The sequence below is a fragment of the Drosophila eugracilis genome, unplaced genomic scaffold (assembly GCF_018153835.1).
Source record: "Drosophila eugracilis isolate 14026-0451.02 unplaced genomic scaffold, ASM1815383v1 contig_1897, whole genome shotgun sequence".
In the NCBI taxonomy this organism is placed as follows: Eukaryota; Metazoa; Arthropoda; class Insecta; order Diptera; family Drosophilidae; genus Drosophila; species Drosophila eugracilis.
Window position 1 is genome coordinate 224,079 of NW_024572751.1, and position 20,996 is coordinate 245,074.

The 20,996-nt window shown below is 41.8% G+C and overlaps 5 protein-coding genes across 5 annotated transcripts; 1 reads left to right on the forward strand and 4 right to left on the reverse strand.

The window, feature by feature from the left end:
- Positions 1 to 1,376: 1,376 nt before the first annotated feature.
- LOC108114938 lies at positions 1,377 to 2,572 on the reverse strand. Its single transcript, XM_017226123.2, has 2 exons — positions 2,406 to 2,572; positions 1,377 to 2,324 (listed from the first exon to the last, which is right to left on the reverse strand). Exons 1-2 carry the CDS (start codon positions 2,509 to 2,511, stop codon positions 1,432 to 1,434), a joined length of 999 nt encoding a protein of 332 aa, XP_017081612.1. The 5' UTR covers positions 2,512 to 2,572; the 3' UTR covers positions 1,377 to 1,431.
- Positions 2,573 to 5,117: 2,545 nt separating this feature from the next.
- On the reverse strand, positions 5,118 to 11,466 carry LOC108115004. The gene is made up of 6 exons (XM_017226245.2): positions 11,123 to 11,466; positions 9,225 to 9,347; positions 9,067 to 9,172; positions 6,342 to 9,004; positions 6,139 to 6,284; positions 5,118 to 6,084 (listed from the first exon to the last, which is right to left on the reverse strand). The coding sequence occupies exons 2-6, from the start codon at positions 9,320 to 9,322 to the stop codon at positions 5,885 to 5,887; spliced, it is 3,213 nt and encodes a 1,070-aa protein (XP_017081734.1). The 5' UTR covers positions 9,323 to 9,347; positions 11,123 to 11,466; the 3' UTR covers positions 5,118 to 5,884.
- Positions 11,467 to 12,135: 669 nt separating this feature from the next.
- LOC108115000 (eukaryotic translation initiation factor 3 subunit A) lies at positions 12,136 to 16,184 on the reverse strand. The gene is made up of 4 exons (XM_017226240.2): positions 15,984 to 16,184; positions 14,801 to 15,885; positions 12,474 to 14,745; positions 12,136 to 12,414 (listed from the first exon to the last, which is right to left on the reverse strand). The coding sequence occupies exons 1-4, from the start codon at positions 16,030 to 16,032 to the stop codon at positions 12,365 to 12,367; spliced, it is 3,456 nt and encodes a 1,151-aa protein (XP_017081729.1). The 5' UTR covers positions 16,033 to 16,184; the 3' UTR covers positions 12,136 to 12,364.
- A 705-nt stretch (positions 16,185 to 16,889) lies between these two features.
- Positions 16,890 to 19,747, forward strand: LOC108114953 (tRNA (guanine(10)-N2)-methyltransferase homolog). Its single transcript, XM_017226138.1, has 3 exons — positions 16,890 to 17,155; positions 18,276 to 19,071; positions 19,126 to 19,747. Exons 1-3 carry the CDS (start codon positions 17,009 to 17,011, stop codon positions 19,668 to 19,670), a joined length of 1,488 nt encoding a protein of 495 aa, XP_017081627.1. The 5' UTR covers positions 16,890 to 17,008; the 3' UTR covers positions 19,671 to 19,747.
- A 267-nt stretch (positions 19,748 to 20,014) lies between these two features.
- LOC108114956 (putative lipoyltransferase 2, mitochondrial) lies at positions 20,015 to 20,895 on the reverse strand. Its single transcript, XM_017226150.2, has one exon. It carries the CDS (start codon positions 20,805 to 20,807, stop codon positions 20,103 to 20,105), a length of 705 nt encoding a protein of 234 aa, XP_017081639.1. The 5' UTR covers positions 20,808 to 20,895; the 3' UTR covers positions 20,015 to 20,102.
- Positions 20,896 to 20,996: the final 101 nt, after the last annotated feature.

Here is a 20,996-nt window from a genome sequence, read left to right on the forward strand (position 1 = left end):
AACCAGGTTGATCAGGCTATCAGCAATAATTCCTGCGAGAGACTCTTTCCACTTCGCCTTTGTGGCAGGGTCGTGCTTTTGAAAAATGATCTGGATGATGAGGCATCTTTGAATTTCGTCCGCCGTCCTGGAACTCACGAGGGCCGGCATATAACCAATGAATCGGTCGGATAACTCCCGAAGAGTTGCAACGGATCCCGGCTTAACTGCCCTTGGCTGCAGAACCTCGTTAATGTGAGCCTGGAATATTAAATTTATTACCAGCAAATAATTTAATTCATTCATTCTTTAAATAATAAGGCAATCTGTTTTTAAGGCATTTTTCTCTTGTTATAATTGTTTAATTTCAAAAATAACAATATATTCCTCCCAATAACTGGCCTCCCCCACGTGTCCTTAAAATAAACAAGAGGAAACGATATAGTCGAGTGCCCGTTACTGTATTACACAATTTTAAAATAATCTTTTTGCTAGTGGAAATTCCCAAAGCGCCACCTATTGTCGGAGAAAGCATGCTGAGTAACTGATAACGACGTCATTGCCCGTTCCCTTTAAGAAATCGTTGGTAAATGGATAAAAACATGTTATAAAAGGTCAAACGAAGACATACACTATAATATTATGGACGCCACAGTTTTCCGCGGTTTGTGGGCGTTAGAGTATGAGTGGCCCGATGAAAAATCGTAGCTAGTTGCAGTGGCATTTCTTAAATACGTATTCTTAAGCAGAACTTTCTAGCTCATAGTTCCCGATATTTTAGCATTTTTGGTTTTTTGGGCTTGGTAGGCGATAGAGGGGGCGTGGCTTGAACGGAAAAAAACTTGGTGGGAGTAAGAGTGGGTGTGCCGGATATTGATACCACTATAAGATGCGCTGGCATCTCAAGATTGTAAATGCTGATTTTCAACTTCCTAGCTCTAAGAATTCCTAAGATTTCAGCGATTTTCAGTTAGAGTGGGCGTGGTAGGATGCTGATGCATCCTACTTGCGATGCGTATGGACCTCAAGAATCTGCATGCTTAATCTCTACTTTGTATCTGTTATAGTTCCTGAGATCTCAGCGTTCATACGGACGGACGGACAGACGGGCATGGCTCTATCGCCTTCGCTATTTAACCTGATCAAGAATATATATACTTTATTGGGTCGGAAACGCTTCCTTCTATCTGTTACATACTTTTCAACAAATCTAGTGTACCCTTTTACTCTACGAGTAACGGGTATAATAACAAATAAGATTAAAGTAAATTTGGTGTTCCCAACCACTCGGCTCTCAGACCAAGTTAAGAGTACAGTAAATTTATTTAAAATTAGTTTTAAAAAAGGCTTTATAGTATAATATCTTTTGAACTAAATTGATTTAATATCTTATTATATGCTTGCTTACACTCTTTGAAATCTTTATTCCAGTTATAGTATTTAATGACGTCTTTAAAAGTACTTCTTCTTCTCGATTTTACGATGTTTTTTCTCTCTAGGAACTCGTTGTTGTGCCAGAGTTGCGTGCTTGCCAGCGATATTTTCCAGAATTTGTTGTCGGTTCCTTTCTAGCCCCACGAACTGTCCCTCCAACTTTTCCACCATCTCGGAAGGCAGACGTGTATATGATTGGACAACAACGTTTCTGGCTGCTAGTTCGGAAAACTGATGTTTCAACTGAGCATTAGTGCCAGTCAGAACGAAATAGCCACTGTTGCCTAAAACCTTAATGAAGGACTCGAGATCGCAGCTTACATTTGGCACCGATTTCTGATCTTTAGGGGTTACTTCAGGCTTTAAGCATTCCGCTCTGAAGATCTGACCAGTTTTGGTAGTTGGTTCGAACTCGATGGAGTCATGGTCAAAACTCTTATCCACATTGACCGTTAACCTAAAATCTGGAGTAATCCTGAGTCCTATGTTCTTCAGTTTTTGAGAATTGTTGTTTGACACGACACACACATTTCCCTTTGGAAGGACTATATCAAATTGTGACTTAATTTGCTTGCAAATTTTCGACACCAATGGCAAAATAGAGTTTGTAGTAGTTCTAACATTATAAGTTTCTGTCGCTTTGTTGGCTGTTATTGAGCCTTGAAAATTGGTTTTAGTATCGTGGTCATACCAGCTAATAGTGTTATTTAGACCCCTTTCCAAGTTCGGAGCACTTGTTTTGATCGCTGATAAGAATGATTTTCGAGTTTTTTGCAGAGCATCACATAGCTGAACGTTCTCGGACCCGTCGTTGGCTGGCATCGAAGACGACATTAGGGGTTTGTAATCCTTTTCGCTTTTGGAAAACGTAGCCTCGGCTATCTCTTTAACCTTTTTATTTACCAAAACATCTGTTGGTGGGTGTGCAGTAACTTCACTTGAGATTGGATCAATGTGTTTGGAAGCTTTGTTCTTTGTTTCGTCAACTTTACCTATATCATTGTTTGGCAGGGGTCCATTCTGATTTGCTTTTTCGTGGGTTCTTCGTTTGGGCTGTGCAGCTCTGCGCTGACGACTTTTTATAACCCTTTTCGGCATTTTCAGTTCCTTTTTTTTTAAATGGGAATTACAAATTTTGATTGGACAACAGGCTAGCACCTGATGGAGACAGAAAACTAAAGGATGTCTCTGTTTGATTTATGCATTCTGAACTTTCAAACTAATGTGTACATATTATATATGTTAATGTGCAGTTAATGGGATCTCATTTGTACCAGCATATATTTCCGAAAACAGGTTGTCGGGAGCAGTCATCTAGCTAATACCAGAATTATGGCTTACAATTCGTTCAGCATCACTGATGCTGAGTTATCTCTTTTATCTATAAGACAAGCCGAGATAAGCGCTAGAGAGTCGCCGATTGCTCTATCGCTATCAACACGCAGTCACAGCGCTGCCAAAATAAATCGTAGAAAAAATCTCTCGGCCTTTTCTTTATCACCGTTCACGGTATCTCATTTTTTTGTAAAACTATAACTTGTAAAACAAATCTAGAAACAGGTGGCATAAATTAATGTCCTTCCCAAAACACAGGTAAAATTGTAATTGACTTTAACGTTCATTTTATTCCATATCCATCGATTCACCAATTTTTCACCAATTTTGGTATGAATGGGAACTAACATCCCCGTCACTTAATAAACATGCTGTTATAAGACCATCTGATTAGATTATTGGTTAGCAGAGAAATGGGTATCTGATAATCAAGTAATCGACTGTAGGTTTTCTTCTTGTTTCCAATTGGAAACATAAGCCGTATTTACCTGTTACAGTTTTATTTAATATAAAATTAATAATATAGCAAGCAAAAATTATGAAATAATATTCAGGCTCAAAAATATTTATCTATAGGTATTGACAAAAAATTATATATAAGGCCACAGTTTTTCGCGGTTTGATTGCGTTACAGTTTCGGCGTTATTGTTTCGGAGAATTTAAATCTCACGTTTTATGGGCGTTAGAAGAAGAGTGTTCAGAAGCAAAAAAAAAAAAGAATAATACGTTTTGGTAGCAACAACTTATTCCAAGTTGGATATGATTTCACTGAATACATTTCAATTTCCGTTTTACCTATACAGAAAAAAGTGAGTACTAATTGCAGTAGATATAGCTCAAATACAGAGGTCGATCTATCGATTTCGATAATTTGGCACACCACGCACTTTTCGGAGTTCTCAAAATATCTGGCAAACGTTTTTGCAATTTCTCGGATTTCGACGCTAATGTTATTTTTCACTCTTCGTCTGATTATTCCCAATTTCTATCATCTATATCTATATCAATTGTGACGTTGGCTGTGTGGCTCGTCGCCCCGTCCTGCTGGAACCATATGTCGTCTATGTCTTCCTCTTCTATTCGGGGAAAGTAAAAGTCTTCCAACGTGCCATTAACGGTTACGGCGGCTCCTTCCTCGTTTTCAAAAAAAAAAACGGCCCAATAATGTCACCCGATCACATACCACACCAACAGTCACCCGTTGTGGATGCATTGGCTTCTCCAAGACGACGTGTGGATTTTCTGAACCCCAAATGCGACAGTTTTGTTTATTAACATAACCACCAGAGAACGTTATACATTTCGAGTGTTTGTCGCACACACGAACAGCAAGAAAAGAGTAACACACCCAAACGCACAAATCGCTTTGGGTGTTTTGTGTATTTGCCTTTTTGTCACTCACTCAATTCTATGGCACAGACACCCAAAAAAAACGAAGAAAGAGTCTAAAACACCGAAGTTTCGGGATGAGGGATTTGGGTTTCTTCAACTGATCTGGTGCTTTGGGGTGTGGTACACGGAAAATCCTTTTCATGTAAAATTATTGGGACTTCCTTCCTTTTATGTAAAATTATTCGGCAATCCTCAATGACCTGCACATGCAAAACAGTTGAAGATACCCGAAACACTAAGATCTGTTGAAGACACTCGAATCACTCACCCCGAAACATGGGTGTGTCGATATTGGCAAACACTACATGGGCCACCCTATAAGTCCTGAGAACTATGCAATTTTAGTTTTTCGTGATTTGTGAGCGTATGAGGCTGCTGAAACAAAAGCGGGCTGCACAGGAATCTTAAGACACTGGACGCTTAGACCCACATTTAATCGTAATGAAAAGAGGTCGCTGGCCAAATGTCAACAAATATTCCAGTAAGGCTTGTGGTAGATTTAGAATAATTTATGTTTAAATAAAATACACTTTCGTACACTAGCAAGGATTTATTAAATCAGAGGTGCATAGGGGGTTGGTCGCCCATAAGCTTTCAGCGCTCGCGGCGATATTACACTAACAATTTTTCGTTTTATTCATTCCACCTCATTCCGTCGCCAAACATAATATATTTTGTTCGTATTTTTTCCTGGAACATCTTCGAACACTTTATTCTTTATATGTATGTACCTTCTGTTTGCAATATAGAGCATATTTCGCATTTGGCGGGTTAGTAAATTGATAAATTTTTTTCTGAGTTCCCAGCTGCATACCAACACAAAAACGTTTCTAAATATGATCACGCCTTCTTTTATTTGTGTGAGTAAATTCTCTGCCGTAAGACGATTTTGAGCCCCCTGTATTAAATGGTCAAGAGGAAAATCATATAAAAGAAAAATTTAACTGTTAAAAAAAAAAATGATTTTAAATAATTAATTAGTTTTTTTTGGTCGAATTTATTCCAAAAATTACTTTCGTCGAAAAAAATTCCATTAGTAAATACATATAAGAAAGTCAGTGCTCAGACTTACTATGGTTAGAACTATTGAAATTAATTGATTTCCAAACAACTTTAACTGAGTTCTCCCAACAGCTTAAGTGGATTTTTTTGTGCTTGCTCATAAAAAATTACTCATTAAATTAAAATTAGGTACATACAAAATAATCAATTTACAAACTAATATCAAAGTTTAGTTATCAACAGTTTGATTCGTGGCCAGCGCATGCTGCACGCGCGTTTCTTGCTCTCTCAAAATACATAATTATTATATATTTGATATTTTGTAATGCATTTGATTTATTATTGTAGTGGTGGCTGGTTGTTTTTCAGTTCCATTGGTTGGAAGGTTTAATCGATTTTTACAATTTTTTTTGATAATTTTAACTATTTCTATGAATCTTCTTCTAACTTACATGCAATAAATGACTTTGTATGCATTACGCAGTTATCACAATTCCATTTTGTTTCCATTTCTTGTTATTTTAATAGTTTTCATTCTAGGTCATTTGATTTATCCTAGCGTATATTGCAATAGTTATATTGTTTGCAATGCATAGCTCTGTCAACTTTTGTTTGAAATGAAATTATGAATTATAATCAGGCTCTTTAGTTATACAGATATAAACTTTGTAGATTGGTCTACAAACATACTTCGAATCCTCAAATAAACTAAAACTACGAAAGTAATGTTCTTGCCAAAATGTCAAGTCTGATTGTGGTTTTGGGGCCCAGCGTTTGGGTCGGATGGTTCCTTTAGAGATGGTGTTGATGGTGATGGCTTGCCAGATTTTAACTTTGCCTTTACTTTAAGCAACAATGCTTCGAAGGAGTCCTCTTGTACTTTCTGCACTGGTGCCTCCTTGGGGAACACATATGAGTGGTAATTATTTATACCAGCATTGTCTGCAACAAAAATTAAGGTTAGTCTGTAAATTGAGATAAAAACAGTTTACTAACCCAAGTCAGCGTAGGATGCACGACAGAATGCACGCCTACCTCCGAAGCTAATATCATACATGTTTATCTGCGAGTCTCTGGGACTCGTATCGATGGCCGTGAAAGCGTCCTGCGCTCTTTCGTATGTAACAAACCCATACTTCATTCTGAAATTATATATGATGAACTAAATTTTTTTTTATAACTTTGCCGTTTATGCTTACCCGTTTTCTTTGTAGTGTATTGTTATCTGTTTAATGCTTCCATAAGGCAAAAATTTACGGCGCAACAGTTCCTTGGTAGTTTCCTGTTCAATGCGACCGACATAAACGATTCGCCGCTCCTCCACTGCCGGTTGCGAAACATTCCGATCCATAAAACCGCGCCTATTGTTGTTACTAGGACAGCTACTATTAGGATACCGCGGGTCTAACCTTGAACGTGAGCGGGCCAAGTTATTCGGACTGCGGCTACGTTCTCGATCACTTTTCTCTGAGCCGGAGCAGGACGAGGAAAAGTTGGTGCGCGTGTGGTTTTTGGAACGTCGCTTGTTGTAGCTAGTGCGTCGTTGTCTACGTTCATACTTGCCTGCTTCAGAGTAAGATGAAGAGCTTACAGAGCTGCGATGGCGGTGTGTGCTGCGAGAAGAATAACCACCGTTCACAATACTTCCTCCCCCACATGTTGCCTCTGCATCCAAGTTACGCAATTGCTCGATAGAATCCGACCGAGAGCGAGATCTGTAGGACACCAAACTGCTGCAGTCCGACGAGGAGCCACTCGAAGAATTTGAGCTTGAACGTCGGTTTCGTCGCTTGTGGAAGTTTCTTAACTTACGTTCTCGAGACTGTCGTGAAGGGCGCAGCGACAAGAGTGGAAATTCGGGTTGCAGATCAGTTTGGGTGGAAATGCTTACAAGAGTTTTGCGCACCCGATCTTTTGGCAAATGCATGATGATCATATCCTCGCCGTGTTGAAAATTTTGGTCAGTTGAAGTCGTATGCTGTGAGCCATTGGACGGCATCGCCGCGAGAGCAGTGCTACTGGTTTGTCTGACGACTTCACTTTGTATGCTGGCTATTAAGGAGTTGCTTATGTTCTTATTGCCATCTTGACCGTTCGAAATGTTGTACAGCAAAACTGAGGATTTTAGAAGAGAGCGGGGGGAAGCTTTGCTGAGTTGATTTGGCGGTATAGTTATGTCTGTATTGCAACTAACTGAAACTATTATAATCTCTTCATAATCCGGGTGGAGTTTATTACTGTGTGGGGCCACCACTGGAATCGGAATCTCATTTTGCATGCAGTAGGTGTCTTTAACTATGTCTTTAAGAGGGGGTAACTTAGTTACTCGAGGCACTTTAGCTGATACCCGAGAATCAATTATCTTTAATTGCTGTGCACGTTTTATCTCTAGCATGCGCAGAACTTTGTTTTTGGCCACAGTAATCGGATCCATGGGCAGCGAGGCTTGTCCATTACTTGGACACTTCAGGCTATTCACTATATTGACAATTGTAGCTTTCTGGGGCGACGGCGTAGGCTTCAAAATTGGAACAGGGGTGGAAAATTTGCTTGAAATTTCTTGTTTCGCCTGCTTTGGCGAAGAGTTGGTTTTTAAAACGACACCCCCGCCGCAACGACGCTGTTTGTACTCTTCAAGGTTAAGCTTTCGCTTTGGGACCGTCGTCGGCGTGGCTGTCTGTGGGATCACGGACGGTGCTTTCGCCGAAATTTCTGCCGCACATGGTGTTATTGCGGTATCTCTTTCCTGCTTCAGAAGCGAAAGATTTTTCCCGCCCAGCCCTAGACCTATGCATGGGTTACGATTTGCTGGCGGAAGTTTGTTACTAATTATTTTTGTAGCCTCTATAGCTTTCTTCGTTGCCACTTTAGTTGGCTTCGAAAATGAAGATCCGACCTTACGTTTAAGAAAGTCACACTGCTTTTTGTTAGGCACCAAGCAAATGCTTGCAGGCTTAGATTTGGTCAAAGCTGGTGCTATGGTTTGGTTGGTGCCCGCCTGCACGGGTTTATTTTGAGTGGAACCGGTCTTATTACTAACGTCTTCAACGATAGGAATGGTCTTCTTTGTGGGCTTGGGAGACCAGGAAGGATCTGCCTTCACATTGTCCACATAACGCAAATCATCGGAAGTTAAGACAACTTCTGTCGAATAAGCTGTTACCCAGGAAGTCTCATCCACGTCGATAACGTCGACAGTTTCAACGTCAATAATTGAGTCCGAGTCATAATCAGAGTCCCTCGCCTTGGAAGAAAGAGCTTTCGGTATTGCCGCAATCGGTTTCGCGGATGGTGCAAGAACTGAGGTTACTGCTGTTTCAGCAGTATTTTTATTGATATCCAGTGTTGGCAGACACTCTTTTACGCGACAGGCGTTTAGATTCTCGGCAAAATCATCTTTGGTTATAAATTCAGCTAAGTCAAAGTTATTAACGTCGATATTTAGTCCAAGTGCATCAGCTTCTGAGATTATAGTGTTTGTGCTCAGTGTTCGACCCTTGCGGTCACTGGAGCTCTGCAAAGTTGCGATATTTTGGCCGATCAGGTCTTCGTCCTGCTCATCGTCGACAATGTCGTATTCGTCTTCGTAGTCGCTTGAATGCGACTCATAGTCAGCGATCGAGGAGCTGTCTGTGCGTGTTCGAAACGTGGTGTCGCTACACTGGCTCTGTATGTCCTCTTCCTCTATAAGACCATCAATTACCATGTCTTCTCTGTTATACTCCACAATAGCGCGAATCTGTCGCTGTTGCTCATGGGCTACGTCGATCTCGCTGTCGGTGATTGCTCTGTAGACTTGGGCATTAAGCACATTGGCATCCTGGTCACACAGCTCCTGCTCCACGAAGTCACTGTAGCTCAGCTGTTCAAAGAATCAATAGCGATAGAGCCTGACCACTTGAATTCCCTCAAGTAAAAACCTACCAGGTTCTTTCTGTTTTGCAGATCTTCCTCCCGGTTATGGGTCAGCAGTGATTCATCTGTAGGTGCGATGGGTAGAATACCGTTAAGTGTTTCTGTCAGTTGTAGACTGGAAAGTACTGAATTAGTTTTTGATTATTTTTTAAACAACTTGCACTTACTCATCATTAGATGACCAAAAATTCGGGTCTGATTCGTATTTAGCGTAGTTCCCCTCAAAGGGATCTTCCTGAAAAACATTCAGTAGTCGGGAATCCATTATAGGTCAAAAGGGATCCCATTAACTGCAAATTAACAAATATGTACACATTAGTTTGGGAGTTCAGAGTGCATAAATCAAACAGAGACATCCCTTAATTTTCTGTCTCCATCAGGTGCCCATTTAAAAAACAAGGAACTGAAAATGCCTAATAGGGTAATAAAAAGTCGTCAGCTCAGAGGTGCACAGCCCAAACGAAGATCCCACGAAAAAGCAAATCAGAATGGACCCCTGCCAAACAATGATATAGGTAAAGTTGACGAAACAAAGAACAAAGCTTCCAAACACATTGATCCAATCTTAAGTGAAGTTACTGCACAACAACAGATGTTTTGGTAAATAAAAAGGTTAAAGAGATAGCCGAAGCTACGTTTTCCAAAAACGAAAGGATTGTCGTCTTCGATGCCAGACAACGTCGGGTCTGAGAACGTTCAGCTATGTGAAAAAAACTCAAAAATCATTCTTATCAGCGATTAAAACAAGTGCTCCGAACTTCGAAAGTGGTCTGAATAACACTATTAGCTGGTATGACCACGATAATAAAACCACTTTTCAAGGCTCAATAACGGCCAATTAACAGGGTTCGAAGGCTAGAAAAGAACCGTTAACAAATTCTGGAAAATATCGCTGGCAAGCACGCAACTCTGGCACAACCTCGAGTTCCTCGAGAGAAAAAACATAATAAAATCGAGAAAGAGAAAGCACAGAAGTACTTTTAAAGACGTCATTAAATATTATAACTGGAATAAAGATTTCAAAGAATGTAAGCAAACATATAACAAGATCTTATATCGATCAAAAAAAAAAATTACAGGTTTTCTTAAAATTACTTTAAAATCAATGTACTGGAATCTAAACTTGGTCTAAAAAGCCACAAACTTACATATGTATATTTCCCAACTTATATTCAACAAGGTTTTTAGCTTAAGCAAGTGTGATGATGAATGATGAATATGATTGAAACAAATTTAGAGTTTCCAGCATAGAAAGAAGGAGAAATCGTGGATTAAATGTGTGGGTATATTTGCCCGCAGGTAAGCATACATTTTCGGTGTCGCATTTTTATCACCTTTAAATAAGTTTTTGTTAACAATGAACAAATTAAGGCTTCTGTCATTTGCACAAAAGCATAAAATTATACAATTATATTAAAGCAAAAAGTTTAAGGCTAACTTTTCGAGCACGTGTTGTGATAGGATATGTACGTACATATATGGTAGTTCTCGATATCACCCAGTGAATGAAAGCGCTATAAAAAGAATACGTTTTTTTTAACTTAGAAAAGAAATTGACTGGAGTTTTTCAGTTTAATCAGGCAAAAAAGATATTTCGAGGGGCATGCTTGCTGAAATTTCCTCCCCTGCCTCATCCTTTCATTCAAAACCACCTTCAGCCTCAGAGCAACACGTTATCAGCGGATTTTGACCAAAACTCTGGGCTTACATACATACATCCAATCGGAACCAAAGACAACACAAGTTCGAGCCAAAGCCCTGGCTGCCGACCATAACAAACATGGGCACACAACGACGATAGAAAGAAGAAGCGCCCGTACATGTGTTGCTCCAACCACGTGTATGTGAGACCGCGATAGAAGCGTACGTAAATGCCGCCGCCATGCCATGTGCTTTAGCTGCGTCAGGAGTATCAATAGAACAAAACACTCCACTATCACCTTTGACATTTTTTTTCATTTGTTTAAAACTTTTTTTTTATGGAAAGCTGCTTTCTGCCAAAAGCCGGATTCCCTGTCGAATTCGGAAACTGAGATCATGTGTGGCGTAGGTCTTGCAACATTACCTTCTGAATAGCAGCTGTGGTTCACAATTTCTATAAGCCCAGATACCCAAAAAGTTTTTAGATTTGTTGTCGCCGTCTTTTTGTCCGTCTGCTTTAACCTCACATGTTGAGCGCCGCGTCTGCAGCACAAACACAAGCACAGGTCCAATCTCCAAAAGGGTCTTTGTGGGTCCTCACCCAGATTATTCCACTCGTAAATCAACCGCGATTTTAGGCGGACCAAAATCACTTCACTTCAATGCACTCCTCTAACTATTTATCTCATCAGTCGGGAATCGCACATTGCCCAAAAGATGTTCACGTGGACGCAGTTTCGCGGCAGCGACAAAAGCAGTGTGGCCAGATGCAGGTGATGGTATTGGGACACGCAGTAGTAACGCTAAGTTCCATCGAAAATACCAATTCGATGCTGGAAGAGTTGTCGAGTTAATACAGTTTGAGCTTTGCCACATAATTACTTCAATTTGGAAATATGTCATTAAAAAAAATTATTAACATATTAACATGGAAAAACTCTTTTGTTCTACCATTTAAACAATATAAATTTTAAAATTAAATAAAGTCATCGGGCCTCAAAACTCATATAATATATTCCTTATATTATTATGCATTTCATAAAAAAATTCGTACATTTTCGAGGATTAAGCTTGCTTGATCGCTTGACAATAAAAAAGTATCTTGCAAATTTTTGGTATTTTGAAACTTAAGTTTTAATCAAGAAATAAAATTTCCTCACTGTAGTACCTTTCATGACCTTTCATTGCTGAGAAGATAATTTATTTGTTTGACTATAGCTCTTCCAATCATAAAACGAATTTATGGTTTCTTTAACCGATAGATACCTTAAAAATTAGGTATTTTCGTTCAGACTGCCTTCAAAAGGTCTTTCTGACCCGATAAAATAAATCAATATAGTAAAAACGTTAAAATAAATAAACCTCCCTAAAAGCAGGTTAAAGCTTTTTTTTTAATGAATATTAGGTAAGAAAGATAAATAGAAAAACTACAATAAGTTAGAACATGGTTATTTTATTCGATAGTACTTTAGTGAGTCGATGACCGATGACCAACTTATTTTATACTATCTGCCGCAAGCATTATTGGATAGATGTAATATACGGCGTTGACTAAGCTGTATTCCAATAGAGTATAAATCGGATAAAATTAAAACTATGTTACTATTTTGCGTAGACACGAAAATGCGAAAATACTACGAATCAAGCCACGAAGATTGGTAGCAGTTCAACGTCGCTTAACGCTGGTCCATTCACCATCATCCCCAGTTTTGTTTTCTGAAATATGATATTGCTTTATAAAGGCGTCACTTTGACCTGGTACTTGGACTACTCACCCTTGTCCTGTGGTTGATCACGCTTGACTGCAGGCTTTTCCTCGCGAGGAGCTGCAGCCGTACGCCAATTGCCACCTCCGCCACCACTTGCTGATTCTTTAGGAGCAGGTCCGCGATCGCCACGAGCGTCACGTAAGTCCCGATCGCGTCTTTCGCCAGCTGGACGTCGATTCTCTCGATCCCCCTGACGTGGGGCGTCGCGCCAGTTACCACCCGTCTCGCGTTGTGGCTCTTCCGTACGTCGTGGACCGTCATTCCGGCGGAAGGCACCGCGTTCTTCATCACGCTCCCGGCGCGGTCCATCATCACGATCACGACGAGGTCCATCGTCACGGTCACGACGAGGTCCATCATTGCGGAAATCACGGTCGCCGCCACGTCGCCACTTGTCTTCGCGTGATTGGGGAGCGCCACTGTCCTTAGGCGCAACAGTACGCTGGGAATCTGGCTCCCGTCGTACACGCCACGATGAGTCCGCTCCTTCGTTGTCTTTGCGGTCGCGGTCTCCGCCTCGTTCCATGCGTTCTCCACCGCGTTCAATGCGGTCTCCGCGCTCAATGCGATCTCCGCCCCGCTCAACACGATCTCCTCCGCGCTCGATACGTTCTCCCCCACGTTCGATTCGTTCACCGCCACGCTCATTGCGGTCGCTTGCTGCAGGCGCAGCTCGACGCCACTCTCCGGGTCCGCCGGCCGGTGCGCTTGGACGGTCGCCACCACGGGGACGCCATGTGTCCCGCTCCTTCTCGGTACGTTCGCGCTCCACGGCCACCTCTCGTGCCATACGTTCACGGTCTTCCTTGATTTTGCGTTCGGCCTCCTCCTCCTTGGCACGTTGCTTTTCGTACTGTGCGCGTCGTTTCTCGTCTTCGGCTTCCCGCTCCAAACGTCGCGCCTCTGCGGCAGCGCGTTCCTCGGCAGCCTGCGCCAAACGAATTTCCTCCTCCTTGCGAAGTCGCTCCTCCTCTTTTTCACGAATAAAGGCCTGGCGGCGTTCCTCGCGACGACGAACAATCCGGTCAGCCAGGCGCTTTTTGCGCTCTGCCTCCAGGGCAAGCTCGAACTTCTTGAGCTTTTCGACATAGAGCGAAGCACGTTCCTTTTTGAGGGCCTCGAGAAATTCATCCCGGTCGGGATACATGCGCTTAAGACGCTCCTGCTGGCTAACGGCGTCTTTCCGTTCGGTAATAGCATTCTCGATGCGCGTCTTCTCAGTGGCCTCCCAGAACTCTTTGTCCTTAACCTGTTTCTCGGCCAAGTATTTTTCGAAAAGTGGGATCTCCTCCAAGCGCTTGGCACGTTCAAAATAGTCTATTTTCTTTTCCTGCGACTTAAGTTTTGACTGAAGTTCCTTGGCTTCGCGCTGCAATTCCTCACTCTCCCGCTTAGCGATCTGCTCGGCGTCCAACTTCTTGATACCTTCCTCGTCTAGTTTAGAAAGCATCTTTTTTCCGTGAGCCGTCTGCGAAATTTGCTGCACCTTCTCCTTCAGACTCTTCTCCCGGATGGCTTGGATTTCGTTCTGGTGGCGTTTACGCTCACGTTCTTCCTGCTCTTGCTCGAGACGCTTTTGTTCTGCCAATTTGGCTTTGCGTGATTCCTCCTCATGTCGTCTTGCCTCTTCCTCCTCACGCGCATTGTTCTGCTTTTCGATATACTCCTTTCGATCCTCAATGATTTTCTGGCGTTGAAGAATACGTTGGTGTTCGCGATCCTTGATCTCGTGATAGTGATGCACCATTTGTGTACGCAGCTTGGCTCGCTGGTCACGTTCCCGGTTCGGATAGACTATGGAAACAGCCCTTGTTAGCACGGTAGACATGTTGACTAATTGAGAACGAATCTGTTCCGACGGCATGGACTGCAGAGCGGGCCCATCGGGTCTGTACTCGCGCTGACTTTCGGTAAGATCAGTGCCGAAGTAGATGCTATTTTTCTTGTGGTCAATGCGAATTTGCATATCATTATGACGGACTGACTCGACCAGCAGCTTTTCCAATTCAAAAATATTGCAAAAGCTTGCAAGTTGCAACAAACGTTGGAATTGGATGCTTTCATAAACCTGAGAGATCTGACGAATCAAACGCATGATGGTCACGTCCTTTAGCGACTGAATATAGGGAGTTAGCAGAGTGTTTTCTGGCCCACTCTCTATAACGTCCACAATGGACTGAATGCGCTTGCACAGGTTCAGTGGGTTGAAATCCACCTCCAGCCAGTTATACAAATTGCGAAAGTCCTCCGACACCAGTTGAGGTACACTCAAACGTACCTGTTTGATTTCCATATATTAGTGGCATGTCATTTTTATTAAAAAGGATACTTACCACTTCTCGTATAAGCGACACACGAGTGGGCGGCTGTGGTAGTCCCAGGAGAACAGCCAACTTCTGGGCTTTTTCCAAGGGGCTTTTGTCCGCTTCGATAAACCTGTCAAACTCCGGATGGGCTGACGGCAGCGGAATAGATAGGGTAGCCAGGAGAACATGAGCGGCCATGCGCTGCAGATCATCCTTTGTCAGGTTCTTTTTGAGCTCGCGCGTTAGCTGAAAGAGCTTCAGTAGGGCTGCAGCGTGGAAAAGTTGGTTGCCCGCCTTACTGAAGACCATGGCCAGCTTTTGATAGTAGTTGGCCATAGTTTTGGGCACAGGGGTCTTCTTCGACAGGGCCATCAGGCCGTGGATGTCTTCGATAGCCTTATAAGCCTCCTGCCACAGCTCCATCTGGATCGCCGAGTCGAGTAGGTGCAGCCTGGTGTCCAGACAGAGCTGCTGCGTCTCCACTTTGTTGATTGAAACACCGGTGGTCTGGTTGCTACTTTTGCAGATGTCTTCCAAGTGTTTGCGCAGCTTGTCACACAGGCGCCGGAACTCGCTCTTACGGTTGTACTTAAGACAAAACTGGAAAGCCATCCGAGCAATGTCATGGTACAGTGCCTCGCAGTGAGTGTTGACGCGGAGCAGCTCCAGGCATTGGCAGTAGGACTCCCAGAGGAACTTCACCCACGGCAGCAGTATGGTGCGGTCCGAACGGTCCTGGGCGTCCTCGCCGCACACGGCACTCATTAAGATACTTTCGGGCGTGGCGATATTGTCCAAATCGTCCAGTTCCAGAACGGCGACGGCCGCCGATGATTGCGCTTGGGCGGCCTCCGTGTGCTCCTCGGCCATCTTCAGGTATCCGCGGATCACGTTTTCCAGCGAGTTCACGTTGACCAACTGGAACATGTTCCGGTATTGGAAGAGTCCCTCCTTGGCGATGTGTGACTTCTTTAGCTCCACGCATAGGTACAGGTACTTGAACATTAGAGGCTCTATGACTGTCTCCGAGTAGGCGTAGTTCCATCGCTTGTTTCGGAACACTTCCTGCAGTGTGTCCAGTGCCCTCAACGGCTTTCCCACTTCGATAAACTCTGTAGCAAAGAGAAACGTTAGGTTAAGAGAGTGACTGTTTCGCGAAGCCGGAGAGGTTCTCTTTTGCGACCGCATGGAAAATTTTCAATCCACTCACCATTGGCTCTTTTTAAGGCGTTTTCCGGGCGTTGGGTGTAACGTGCCATCTTCGTTTAATTGAATTACTTGCGGTAGCACTCAAATTTGACTTTATTAACGGCTCTGAATGGTTCTGAAACCTGGAGCTGCAGAAAATCGTTGAAATCTTCGGCTGGTCTACGTGTGGGCCTGCGAGATTTATGCAAAATGGCCGAGATGACGTTGCGCAGGGCTGCACCGTGCCTATTTTATCGATAGTACAGTTCGGCAGTCGGTAGTTGCCGATGTTGAGTCGCTGAACAACAACCCTACTAGAGCTGTAAACAATTCTACTTGTTGAGAATCGATTCAATTTTTGAAAAGATCGAAAAAACGAACAAGGAAAATAACGAGAGATTGATAACTATGTTCGTTTTTCAAATAAATAATGTAGATTGTTGTCCGCGCTGAATGCACAGTCACCAATCGCAGAGCGTCCTTGAAAACCAAAAACGTAGACAAGCTTATACTCACAAATAAAAACCAATGGATTTTAAATAAATAACCAGAAACATTGATCTCAAACAATTTTTTTTAACAAATTTTACTTTTGTTTGCAACTGTATAATCGGTGTTTTTCTTACCATTTTTAAGCAAAAAGTGCCTTTTTCATTAAAATTTTTTTTTCGTTTCGATTTTAAATCGATTTAATCGATCTTTTCAAGAGTTGAATGGAAAAGAATCGATCCTCAAAAAGTATAATTGTTTACAGCTCTATAACACACACTGATTCTGGAAGTGATAAATATTTATTAGTTTACTTAAGTTATATTACTTTAATTTTATCTAATTTTTTTTTTTGGTGAGCAAACTTGTCGATTGAGAGATTCCCTAAATAAAGAATCGATTTTTTCGCTCATCCAAAAAGATCGATTAAGTCGATTTAAAAATCGAATTGCTTACAGCTCTAAACCCTACCCGATGTAAACAAAAACACGCGGATACGTACATATAATGAATCGTGTGGAATTTTGGGGAAAACTCGACTTAAACTAATCTGACAACATGACCAATTGCAGGAAGACTTGTGATAAAGGTGTTATCTACATCTTATGGTTCGCCCAGGAGCACGTTGACTTTCGGCTTTACGAGTTCGACTCGCTCATAAAAATGTTTGGACTCCAAGTTCGGCGGCTGACTGAACAAACATTGGTAAAATAATATAACATAAATTAAAATAATATTATATAAATTAGAATACTGTTCTGGTATTTGGCCTTTATATATAGACCACCGAGAAGCTTTAAACAGTAAGAGTTATACAGTCTAAGATCAATTAATTAAAAAACATTATTATAGCCGTTTTCCAGAAAATTGTCCATGTAAATACATATGTATGTACCATACAATAGAATACTGTTCTGGGATTTGGCCTTTATATATAGACCAACGAGAAGCTTTAAACAGTAAGAGTTATACAGTCTAAGATCAATTAATTAAAAAACATTATTATAGCCGTTTTCCAGAAAACTGTCCATGTAAATGCATATGTATGTGCCATACAAAAATACGTTATAATATAAAGGTCTCCATTTATAATAAACCTTAAAACACTTTGTTATTGAATTTGTAATAAATGTAACCAGAAAATAACTAAAAACTCATGCAATACCATACAGGTTTTATCCGTTACTCTTAAAGTAAAAGGGTGTAATCATCCCACTGTAATGTATTTGTTAAATAATAAGTAACACGCTGATGTAACACTTCGATCAGATCAGAATTGGGTTTATGTTTTGGGTTGACCATACATAAAATACATAAGTACATATGTACCAATCTCAAAAATCATATCAATATTTCTTAGTAATTTATTTAAAAATTAAATTAAAATGAATTTATTATTATTTAATTTTTAATTAGTCAGTGGCAGTTAGTTATTAAATATGTTTTATATGGACAATAAGGGGCAAGTAGCTAATAAAAGTATACAAAGGATCAATTTCTACTATAAAATTTTTTTTTTTTAATTGGTCAGTACAGTATCGTAAAGAGTAAAACGGTATTTTAGATTCGTTGAACAGTATGTAACAGGTAGAATCAAGCGTTTCCGACCCTATAAATTACATATACTCTTGATCAATATTCATTCATAGGTTATAAAACATACATAGACAGTGACTTCACCATCAGTTACTCAACATGCTTTAAAATTATATAAAACAGTAACGGGTATTTTCTAGTCGTGGCATTTGACAATAGCGTATCTTCTTGCCTTTTCATTACTATAGGGTCATATTACGTAAAATATACATATGTTTCGCTATTACAGAAACCATTTTGGCTGGTAGAGTTCTGTGACAAAAAGACTGCCAAACAATACGCATCACGATCCATTTCCCTTCGCGCCATGTTCGAGCTCTACGCCCATGCCACCAGTTTGCCCGAGTTTCACAAAAGGCTTCGGAGTCATATAGATGCGAACCGGCACGTGATGGAAAGATTCTTTCGGGCAGATACCAGCTTCAAGATCACGGTGGAGACCTACAACAAGCACTTTAGCCAACGAGAGAAGGTGGAGAAAATTGAGACAATGGATTACCTGCCCTTAGAGGGTCCTGTCAACCTGAAAAATCCAAAGGTGGAGTGGTGCTATATCGAGTTTTGGGGCCTTGATCCCACGGCTGTGCCGTCCGAACCTGAAGACATTATGTTTGGCAGACTGGTAGCCTATGGACAGCGTCATCTAATCAAGGAGCTGTCGCTGAAGGAGCGTAAGTTTATCGGCAATACAAGTATGGATGCCCAATTGAGTCTACTGATGGCCAACCAGGCCATGGTGCGTGAAGGGGATTTGGTCTTCGATCCCTTTGTTGGGACAGGCTCACTCCTAGTAAGCGCCGCCAAGTGGGGTGCTTATGTCCTGGGAGCGGACATTGATTACATGATGCTGCATGCCCGGTGTCGACCCAGCCGCATAACCCAGAAGGTTCGAGATAAGGATGAGAGCATCCGCGCCAATCTAAAGCAGTACGGATGCGCTGACCGCTACATGGATGTCGTGGTAGCTGACTTTTCCAACCCGTTGTGGCATCCTCGCATATCTTTCGACAGCATCATAACAGATCGTAGGTAGCACCTTTCAGGAGCTCTTAAAATATCTACAACAGGTTTATTTTCAGCCCCATATGGAATCCGCGAAGCCATGGAAAAGGTGGAATCGAAAAGCGTCTCGAAGGACAACATTAGGAGAGAGGACATGGTGCATTATCCTTCAACATCACATTATTCCCTGCAATGCCTGTACGGGGATTTACTGGAATTCGCTGCAAGACATTTGAGGCTGGGAGGACGTCTTGTCTGTTGGCTTCCCTTCCATCGTGAGGATTACGATCAAATAATTCTGCCACGGAATGACCATCTGGATCTGGTGGCCAACTCTGAGCAGCTCTTAACTGGAAACACTGCACGACGCCTGCTCACATACGAAAAGAGTTCTGAGTACAGTCCAGTGGATCCGTCTTTGGCCATCGCAACCAAAATATCCTCACACTCGCAGGATTTCAGGGATCGCTATTTTAACAGCGCTTTGGAGCCTCGCAAAGAGCGTCGTATACGAAAGGCAGAACAGCGGGAACTAGGCCGTGTTGAGATGGAAGCACGAGGAAAGATTCCTACAGATGGACGCTCAAAAAAGTGTGACCTGAACAAGGCTCGATTTAAATGAAACTGTCGATTTCATAACTGCTGATATAATACTAATTTGAATTATATTTTATCAAGTAGATAATGCTTGAAAATTTAGCTTCAGTTATTACCATATAACATTTTTACTTATCAAGATCTTCCTTTCTTCCTTCGAATTGTAAAACTCTAAAAATAGAAAGCCTAACAAGTTGATTTAAGACCACTACTACATAGACCGTAATCGTTGTAACAAAATCAAATTCCGTTTCTAGCCACTTACTTAATTTACCCTATACTCTTATTAATTCAACTTTAGTTTCTCATGGAGAGACAACGATACCCAACAGAGTTTCGAGAAACTAATGGAGTCCCAAATTCGAGAGGTATTGTTTAAAAAAAAAGGTTTTCACTTTACTAGAAAATATTCTGTGAAAGTCAAATTGCGTCAAATCAGAAAAATCGATTTAGTTAGCTACATTTCCGTAGCTCTACCCAGTTTAGATTCGTTAAGATTCTGCACTCCGCACTCAAACACGCTGGCGAAGCTGCTGATTAGTGCGTCACTAGCCATCTGAACGGACACGTGCCGGTTCAGCTCCTTGCTGAGCGAGGTCACTCCCTTACCCTCGATTCCACAGGGCACAATATGATCGAACCATCGTAGATCCGTGCAACAATTTAAGGCGATTCCGTGCGTTGTGACGTAACGCGAGCCATGGACACCGATAGCGCAGATCTTCAGTTCGCCCACCCAGATGCCAGTGTCCTTGGTGGTAGTGGCTCCGGAAATACCCAGCTGATGACAGGTCTCGATGACCATTCTCTCCAGTGTTGCCACATACCAGCGCATGCTAGGTTTGAACTGGCGTAGATGCAAAATAGGATAAACTACCAACTGGCCGGGTCCGTGAAAAGTTATTAGGCCGCCACGATCTGTCCGATGGAAGTCCGCGCCCAGCTTGCGGAGCCGATCCTCATCCGCAGCCGTGTAGTCCTTCGTTCTCAGGCCGACTGTGTAGACTGGATTGTGCTCTTGCAGCACAAGGTAGTTTCGGAACTCTGAGGGCGGATCCAGGGTCTGAGTAGACTTTGCAAGATTTTGCTGCAACTGCAGTCCCTTTGAAAAGCTTTGGCGTCCAGCCTGTACCACAGTCACCAGCGGTCGGCTCACAGACATGTTTAGTTTGTCCAACAAACATTTGCCAGTTTAGTTTAAATGTAATAAATAATAACCAGGGCCAAATAATTATATGGACTTATCGATTAATTGGTCGATATATGTATCGGCACGATATATAGACTTGTTGCAACGGGAAAAATATATTTTAGCGTTCATTCTCGATTTTTTAAACTAATCAGTTTCTAA

Coding starts and splice junctions, on each gene's coding strand:
- LOC108114938 (XM_017226123.2), bottom strand. CDS start 2,511: ATGCCGAAAAGGGTTATAAAAAGTCGTCAGCGCAGAGCTGCACAGCCC. Junction 2,325..2,405: donor CCTGCCAAACAATGATATAG/GTAAAGTTGACG, acceptor ACCCACCAACAG/ATGTTTTGGTAAATAAAAAG.
- LOC108115000 (XM_017226240.2), bottom strand. CDS start 16,032: ATGGCACGTTACACCCAACGCCCGGAAAACGCCTTAAAAAGAGCCAAT. Junction 15,886..15,983: donor CGCCTTAAAAAGAGCCAATG/GTGAGTGGATTG, acceptor TCTTTGCTACAG/AGTTTATCGAAGTGGGAAAG. Junction 12,415..12,473: donor TGATCAACCACAGGACAAGG/GTGAGTAGTCCA, acceptor ATCATATTTCAG/AAAACAAAACTGGGGATGAT.
- LOC108114953 (XM_017226138.1), top strand. CDS start 17,009: ATGACCAATTGCAGGAAGACTTGTGATAAAGGTGTTATCTACATCTTA. Junction 17,156..18,275: donor GGCTGACTGAACAAACATTG/GTAAAATAATAT, acceptor TCGCTATTACAG/AAACCATTTTGGCTGGTAGA. Junction 19,072..19,125: donor CGACAGCATCATAACAGATC/GTAGGTAGCACC, acceptor GTTTATTTTCAG/CCCCATATGGAATCCGCGAA.
- LOC108114956 (XM_017226150.2), bottom strand. CDS start 20,807: ATGTCTGTGAGCCGACCGCTGGTGACTGTGGTACAGGCTGGACGCCAA.
- LOC108115004 (XM_017226245.2), bottom strand. CDS start 9,322: ATGGATTCCCGACTACTGAATGTTTTTCAGGAAGATCCCTTTGAGGGG. Junction 9,173..9,224: donor TTTTGGTCATCTAATGATGA/GTAAGTGCAAGT, acceptor AGTACTTTCCAG/TCTACAACTGACAGAAACAC. Junction 9,005..9,066: donor TGCAAAACAGAAAGAACCTG/GTAGGTTTTTAC, acceptor TTCTTTGAACAG/CTGAGCTACAGTGACTTCGT.